The following is a 9,251-nucleotide window of genomic DNA, read 5'->3' on the forward strand; positions in this document are numbered from 1 at the left end:
CTTTTTTTTTCCCCATATCCTTTCATGCACACAATATGCCAGTATGTAATCTGTCAAAAGAATTAAGGACAACAGATTCAGAAAACGCAATTTTACAGTTAACTGATTCATTCCCAGGGCTAGGCATTCCATATATGTAATGTAACTTGGATCCCCATTGGAAACCATAGGACAAAGATACGCCACATTCCACTGTTTTGTCAGTCTATAGATGGACAATGTGACAGCTGGAAGGGCAGACAGACAAGGACAAAAAATAAACCTATAGGTATATGTAATAGGGGCATAAAAGCGAAAGGTAATTTTACTTCAAAGAAATGTCTCAAAATGTTGGAAAATCCTAGCTTATGTCTAGGAATAAAAACATTAATTCACAATACAATTGTAAACTCTGTCTCTTAATCTTGGACTGTGGGAATGAATAACAGGAAAGGTGATATTATGTATGATCAAGTGAACACACAAAACTGTTCATGCACTAACTGCAGAGTCATTGCTGTGTGTTTTTTTTGCCAATTTGAAGGTGATTTATGTGTCTGACTGCCAGTGCAGGGGCATTAAGCAGTAAAATTCTCCATATATAATTGTGTTCCAGGAGAAAAGATCCTTAACCTTTTCCCTTATATAAGCGTGTTTCGACGGCTTTTTTGGCCCCCCCCCCCCTTTTTTGAGGCCTCAACAGTGAAAAAAAATGCCCTATTTAGGCCCCAAACAAACTGTCTTTTGTTTGAGAAAAATGTTGTTAAAAAATAGTGAACATTTTTTCAGCGCCGCCACCCCAAGCGATCTAATTATTACATCAGGGGTCGCCAAGAAAATTTTGGACTTGTGAGAGCTTAAATTGACCCCAGGTCGATCATATGGTAATGTGTAACCAACCCCGAAAAGCCTTTGACTCTATCTCAATCCCATTGAGAAGTTGCAGGCACTTTGAAATAAATTTTGATGGTTAAAATCGAGGCAAAAAAGTGATTTTGGCAATTTTTGAGATGCCCCCTCGTTGCATGGTAACAGGAAATTTAAGAACTGAGCAGGTCGTTACAAAGGCAATGGTCCAGTCAACATTTGTGCCAAGTTTGATTAGTATTGAAGCCTTTTTCATAGTTTCATAGCAGTTTGAACTTGTAACAGGAGGCTTTTCAGTGAAAATGGCCATTTTTCACAATATGCTCATGGGGGAATATTATGGGTTTGAATATTAGCCACATTATTATGTATTTTAACACTTGTAAGAGCAATTTGCAGATTTGAATTAACTCAATAATCTGGGCAATGAATTAGCCAAGCATGCATAGTTATTGTTAATGCTTGAAACTGGGGTTGTTTTTACTGGAAATATACCCTACTTGAAAACCTAACTTGGCATACAAAAAAATTATTTTAATAAAAATACCACGGCTACCATGCATAGATCTACTATTATAAAGTTGTCTTAGCTGTTGATAATACTATTTGGAATACCCTCAGGATAGATAGTCAAATTAGATGGAAAGATAACATATGAAAATACCATTATCATGGCTGACATGTACATGAATTAAATATCGCCAAGTGAATTGCTGGATTTCCTTATTGGGTAAGAAAATGTTTACAATATTTTTTTTTAAAAACGAAAGTAGACTAGGTGGCGTGCAGGAAAGGGGGAGGTTCCAGGTAAAAGCGCCCTCGCGGGTTAAAATCAGCGCCCCCTGGTCCTAAAGTTCTCAAAAATTTAAGTCGGAACACGAGCAACTCTTGCTGTTTATCTCGAAAATGAAAATTTAAAAACGACTATGGCTAAACAGACTGTTGCATGCTAGTTTATTATGCTGAGTTGTCCAAAGAAATAAAATGCAACCCTTTACCTCAAACTTGTCATGGGACAAAGTTTCTTCTGGGCTTGGTCATTCTTCCAAAATGGCCGCGAAAAGGATTTGACCTAGTTTTTCTCGAAAAAATAAGGATACGTTACTAGATCTTAGTATATGACAAAGTATTGTTCAAAATGTCAGTAAATACTTTGAATTGATACAGATAGTAAAATCTAACCGTTAATGGCGAGTAATAACTCGGAATAGCTGCATTTTTATACAGGTCACGTGATTTAATATTTCCGTAATGTGTCGTTAATTTCCGTAATTGCTCCGTAATATTACACCATGCGTTATCGTTTACCGGTAGTACAGAATGTCGACCGGCGGCTTTCAATATTCAATTTTGGTATTATTTTACTATAGATAGATAATAGACTACATATACATCAAATGTTGACCTACAATAACATATATATACATGTAGCCTTTTTCATTTTTCTCAATTTTAACGAGTCTACATTATAAATATTGTTAATATTGCCCCAAAACAAAATAAATAAAATGAGTTTAAGTTTAAAAAAAACCATCACTATTGAAAAAGGAGCAAGTAATTAAATATAATGTATACATATAAATATTTGATTAGTAAAACCGGGAAATACGAGTATAGTACATGTATGAGTTTGACTAATTTATCCAAAGGGTTTACAAGAATCCACGTGTTTCTTTATGCAAAAAATGCATTCACAAAATATGTTACAACGATTACATTAACAAACTGTTGGGTTTATCTATATATTACATTTATTATCTTTATCTATATGGATTTTCAGATTCAGGTATAAGAGGTCTGTTGAAATGGAACTTAGAGAAAAAATCGCGGGAAAGACAATGCCTTTACTTCAGGAAAACAGGAAAGGAAACGCCGAAACAGTCATTATAGAAATAGAACACCCAAAACTGTCTGTATTCCAAACTTGTTCAATCGTCATTTCTTCAGTAGGGGGTGTTGGACTCTTCGTTGCCATATCAACCATGATGATGACAACTGGTTCCGTTGGCGTTTTGTTAATAATAGTGCTGGTTTCTGGACTCTTGAATTTCTCTCTTGCCAAGTGTTTTGCTGAAGTTGCGATTATTCTTCCAAAAGCAGGAGGACCGTATTTCTTCCTTCTTCAAGTTTTTGGTGAACTTCCGGCGTTTTTGTTTCTATGGGGATTTATTTTCATGATTATTACGCCGAGCTGGGCTTATCTTGCATACGCATCATCGCTGTACATAGTGCAGCTGTTCTTTCCAGGTTGTCGTCCCCCTGATTCTGCGACAAAACTTTTGGGTGCGTGTATTTTAGGTGAGTAGAACTTAGCTCTACCGAATTGTTATAGTTTAGTTTGTTCACTTTCTTAAACTTTCTGCACACTTCGTTATTTGTTGATGGCGTTCTTTTTGTTCTGCTGTCTAAAGGGTCAAAGGTAAATGTCATGGTGACGCGTATACATACTAAACTTTATTCTACTAATTTCTTAATGTAAAGCAGTAAGTCTACTTGTACTAACATTATTTTTCTTTTCTTTTCTGTTCTATTTTAGTATCTGTGGTTATAATAAACTGTCTATATCTGAAATATGTAACGAAGATCCAGGCTCTTTTAACTAGTACAAAACTAATAGCCAGCGCTTTTATTGTCGTCTGCGGAATTGTTTCTGCAGCGAACGGTAAGTTGTAACATTATCATTGATATAAAAGTATTCATTGAAATATTGTTAGATCGACTCATCTCAACAAAAGCAACATTATTTACTCGATCTTAGTGGACAATATAGATCTATATTTTTCTTTGTATTATAAAATTATAAAACGATAAATGGATAGTAGCCGCATGTCAATTAATTTCAAGTCAGACATTTGTTTTCTAATATATCTGTATGCATATGATAGCCGGCAGTTGTGAATCACAGTGTTTGTTTCTTTCTTTTCATGTGTGTTCTATTTTCTTTGATGTCTATTGATTTAGATATGTTTGATCATTAGTGTATTGTTGTCGTTTTTCTCTATACAGTAGGGTTGTGTTCTTTATGGGATATTTTTTATAATGTGTGGGTGTGTGCGCGTGCGTGCGTGCGTGTGTGTGGATGGGTGTTCTTTTTATTGAAAAGAAAAGACATTATATTAGTTCCGTAGCTATTTTTAGAAACATATAAAGAAAAAAAGCAATTCTTTTGTAACTTAAAACCAAGCATAACGATATGTATATAGTAAGTCATATGGGAATATTTACATAATTAATGTATTTCATATTTTTAACGCAAATTTAAATAATTTTTTCCGTATTGTTTATTTTTCGTTATACATAAATGTGAATTCTTCATTTGTAAGGTAATGTCGAGAACTACGAAGATATATTTGAAGGTTCAACAACTCAACCCGGTGATATAGCTGTCAGCATTCTATCGGGCATGTTTTTGTACGGTGGCTGGTGAGTATAAATATTTTGATGAATAAAGAAGGCAAATATATTCGTCTCATTTGAGTATTGTTAAGGTGTATTAAAACTTCTAAATTTTTTAATCTTCACTTGATGGTGCAAATAAGTCAGTGCGGTTACTGCCAGAAAAAAATAAAAATTGAACGTCAAGGGCGTATTCAATTTGCTTTGCACATTTCCTCCGGAAAAGAAGAAAATAATCCAAATCAATTTTCTTACTGAAGAAATTCAAAGTTGACTATTTCTATAATGTTTTTGTCGGTGGTTTAATTAAAATATTAAAATAGCTCAGGAATCTTTGACAGTTGGAATCACCATTTAAATTCTTAGTGTTTGGAAAAAAAACACCATTTTTGATTAAATGGTGAAAAATAAAGTCAAGTTACATGTTTGTTTTATTTTTGTTTCATTTCCAGGCAGTTGATAACATTCCTGTTAGAAGAAATAGAGTCACCAGAAAAGTAAGCCATATATATATATATATATATATATATATATATATATATATATATATATATATATATATATATATATATATATATATATATATAATTATATATATATAAATTCATTTGACAAAAATTTTTGACATATTTTATATACAATATATCGAATGAATCTATGTAACATACTGATTTTAACTCGAGTCTTTCAGTAGATTAAGGTCATAAAATGGTATTTCGATAATTTCACAGTGAACTTACCATAATTATTGAGCCACGTCACAGCTAAACCAACATAGTGCATTTGCGACCAGCATGGATCCAGACCAGCCTGCACATCCGCGCAGTCTGATCAGCATCCATACTGTTCGCTTACAAACTCTATTACAAGAAGGGAAACTGATAGCGAAGAGCATGGATCCTGATCAGACTGCGCGGATGCGCAGGCTGGTCTGGATCCATGCTGGTCGCAAACGCACTATGTTGGTTTTGTCGTGACGCAGCTCAATTATATTATTCACAGTAACTATCTGAATGATCACCGCGATAAATACCTCTACCACTTAAGTGATATATCTTTGTTGTTTGTTCTGCTTCTGTCTGAATATTATCTTTCAAGAACTTACATTTACATCCAAATCATTTACAAGGATAATTAACCTAGCAACGGTCATTTTAGGAAAAGTGCATTTCATATGTTCAGCAGGGTAATATTTGAGTTAGAATTTGTTGAATTGTACGTATTGTCTTTATGCTCCTTTCAGAAATCTACCAAAGACACTGTCTATATCTTTTGCTATCGTGATTACACTAAGTGAGTTGATTGTCGCCTCGTATTTCGTGCTTATTTCACCCACTGAAATGATTGACGCAGACGCTGTTGCAGTGGTAAGTTAAATCGGTACATAATAATTAATAAAAGTGTTAACATCTTTTAAAAGTCGGTTTACACTTTTATCCCGTTCTGCTTCGTTATACTGCACCATCAAAAAGTACAGAATCAATTTAATGCCTTTGGTACTAGTATGGCTGTTTAGTTCAGTTAATTGGCAATCAGGAATTAAATATAATTTTGCCTTTGGTCATTTACAATAGTTTCAACTTATGGCAAACAGACTAAACATCATGTAAACATGGCCAACTCATTGACTTCGAAAATGCCAGCAGTGGTGTCCGTTTCTACTCCTGACCCTTGCAGTTCAACATGTGAAACAGGCAATATGCATTAAAGATCCTGTATGTTTTGTGATTGATATTATTACTGTGTGAATAATTTTTTTAATGCGTTTATTTAAGGTCGCCGCCGGAAAGCCCATATGGGCGACGAACACTCAACTCGGGCCATCCTAGAGCGTCCCGCCGAGATTTTTTCGTCGATTTTTTTCCAGCTTTATTGGTGGAGGAAGACCCCAGGTGCCCCTCCGGGCATTATTTCAGGCACGAGCGGGCACCTGGGTAGAACCACCGACCTTCCGTAAGCCAGCCGGATGGCTTCCTCACATGAAAGTATCCGACCTGAGTGAGGATCGAACCTACAGTGATGAGGGACCTGTTATCTCAAGTCAGCGACTTTAACCACTCGGCATCGGAGGCCCCACACTGTGTGAATACCACACTTGCAAAAATTATATATGTAAATAATTATGCAAATAAAACAATTTTCAAACATCAAAGGATATGTAAAATGTATACTGCAAATATTTCTGCACATTATATTTAATCAATCAATTACATGCATTCTTTTCTTATTGGAAAATTTGACTTAGAATTTATGGAAAATAAATTTCTAATTACCTCACTTTATTTACATGAAATGTTATATTGGGTAATATCTTTATAAACAATGCTTATTGGAACTTACAATATTGAAAAATCTTAATTTGAGCACCATATTTATGAAATAAAACCATGACAAAATTGTGTTACAGGATCTTTAATGACACATATTAATTTATAGGTTTTCGAATACTTATGAAAAATTTTTATAAATTGTCATACTAAAACTTGCATTCTTTATTTCTAAAGTTCTTTTTTATATTTATACCTAATATATCATTTTAGTTATTTATGGAGAGAATTAATCCCGCATTTGGTCCGGTAATAGCGGTTTTTGTCACAACTACTGCCATCTCAAGCCTAAACGCCATAATTCTAGCCCAGTCACGTATGGTAAGCGCTGCAGCAAGGCGACATCATCTTCCAGCAGTATTAGGTACACTTAACGAGAAGTACAATATGCCATGGGCAGCTATTCTATTTTTAGTAAGTGTCCTTCCTATTTATACCTTATTGTTACATAATGTTAATTGTTCCTTATTTTTCTTGTTCCAGTTTTTAATACCGTGCACGCTGTAATTCTTTACCTTTAATATTCCAGTAGTGTCATTGTGTGGCTTGTTTTCTCTCTTAATTGATGTACTTACTTGCGTTAATATTCTATTAAAGCTCTTATAAATACATAAGTTATCTGTTATTGTTCTTACAAATGTTTGATTTCCCCATACACGTTCTTATAAAATGGAAATCAGCAGAAATGTTACGTACCCCTTTTCCAACATGTACAGCATGCCTGTTCAATTGTTGCTTTCTTTTAAATTTGTGTATGTTCACTAATAAAATTAATCGATCTAATAAATTGTATCTATGGAATGTTTAATTTGTCCGTGAATGTTAGGACAGAACGTACGTCGTTTAATTGTCAAGACAATGTTTAATTACTTACCAATGTATTATACATTGTTAATACTCATTATTATTATGCAATATCTAATTGCACCGTTAATACCTTATCAATTAATATTATTTTACAGTGTCTGATAGCCCTATTTGTGTTGTTTTTTGCCAAATTGTCAAACCTGATTTTCATGATGAGTTTCTACGCAACAGTGATGGGATTATCTGTCTTGTTTTGTTTTTTCGCACTTAGAATTAAAAGACCAACAGCAAAGAGACCTTTAAAGGTAAGCAAACGATAAAGCACATTTGCATGATCAATAATTAAGAACTTATTATAGGCACTCCTTTTATTATTATTAACTGATTTTAAGACTCGATCGTGAATCTCCAAACAGATGTCAAGACATTGAAAATTGTTATGAAAATAGGTGATTTAAATAAAAGATAACCATACTTTATTATTCAGCGAATTTTGGTACTTTCAGCGTTATAAGGAATTTCCGGTGTCGTTTTTAAATAGCAATCCTTATTTTTTGGCCTTTATTTATAGGTATGGCTTGGTACAGCCATTGTTCAGTTGGTTATTAGTGCCATCACTCTCATTATGAGTATCTACCAACAACCTCGAGACATTGGCACACTCGTCCTCTTTGTGTTAGCGGGAATACCCGTTTATGCAGTATTTCTGAAATGGAGTTCAAAACCTAGAATAATTGACAAGACAATTGGTAAGTACAATGTATGTTTTAACATTCAAACCTTACGTACGCTGTTTCTTTGTCGATCGTTTAGTTTATTAGTTTAGAAAGGAAGCTATAAGCTTTTAAAACATTCACGAATCCTTGATCGTTTCACAGGAACTTGATATTTAATCAATAGATCACAAAATATGCGTGTATTAGTGATATAGCCCTTATCTCTATATATGTGTTTTTTTATATAGAGATAAGGGCTATATCACTAATACACGCATATTTTGTGATCTATTGATTAAATTTCAAGTTAGAGCTTTAAATTGCTGTTACTGACTTATATATATTTTCCTCGGCTTTAATCTACGAATTGTAGTGTCATTATCAGAACATCGACTTACAGGGAAATTGTACGTAGTATTCTTTTGATCTTACTGATTCATTATCGGTTTGAAATGTTTTATTTAGTTCTTTCCTTTGAATATCTCTACTTCACAAACATTCTAGGTATTGTTTTGTTCCAGATAAGATGTCGGTTTTCTTACAAAAGTTACTACTTCTGAAGCACAGTTGATATATTTAGATGGGTGATTACCGGAGATAATAAGATTAATTAAAAAGAGCCATGACCAGATATATTATATTTCATAGGGTCTATATGTATATACATGTATATTTTATTTACTTGTATATTTTTGTTTTACATTTTCTGTATACGTGTTGTTGACTTAAGATATATAATGCATTTACTAAAAAACTTTATATCCACCGGATAGCCAAGTAAAATTCGGATTTGTTATTATCATCGTTGACTTATTTTGTGATATGTCGGATATACTGTTTTAGAAATTAACTTTTTATATACCATGGCATGTTATATACATTTATTAAATGATGATATCGCAAGGTTCGTGCATTATGATAGATTTCATTGTTATTGTTTAGTTTCTATGGTCGGTGCTAAGTAATGCTATTTTATACATTTAAAGTTTTGAATATATTTCATAATTTGTTATTTAGCCGCAACAGCTCTTTTATACTTTATTTTCTAAAGAGAAATTTGGAGAAAGATTTTATTTTAATTGATCGCAATATAGCTTTTAGATACTTTTTTTTAATTTCTAGAGATATTTGGTGAAAGGTTGTATTGTTAATTGTTCTT

At 33.3% G+C, this 9,251-nt stretch overlaps 1 protein-coding gene across 1 annotated transcript; it reads left to right on the forward strand.

The window, feature by feature from the left end:
* Positions 1–2,529: 2,529 nt before the first annotated feature.
* LOC132721083 (Y+L amino acid transporter 2-like) lies at positions 2,530–7,696 on the forward strand. The gene is made up of 7 exons (XM_060705331.1): positions 2,530–3,144; positions 3,383–3,508; positions 4,170–4,269; positions 4,695–4,739; positions 5,486–5,609; positions 6,783–6,983; positions 7,532–7,696. Exons 1-7 carry the CDS (start codon positions 2,652–2,654, stop codon positions 7,694–7,696), a joined length of 1,254 nt encoding a protein of 417 aa, XP_060561314.1. The 5' UTR covers positions 2,530–2,651.
* The last annotated feature ends 1,555 nt before the right edge of the window (positions 7,697–9,251 follow it).

The sequence above is a fragment of the Ruditapes philippinarum genome, unplaced genomic scaffold (assembly GCF_026571515.1).
Source record: "Ruditapes philippinarum isolate M1 unplaced genomic scaffold, ASM2657151v2 ctg6813_1_1_1_1, whole genome shotgun sequence".
NCBI lineage: Eukaryota > Metazoa > Mollusca > Bivalvia > Venerida > Veneridae > Ruditapes > Ruditapes philippinarum.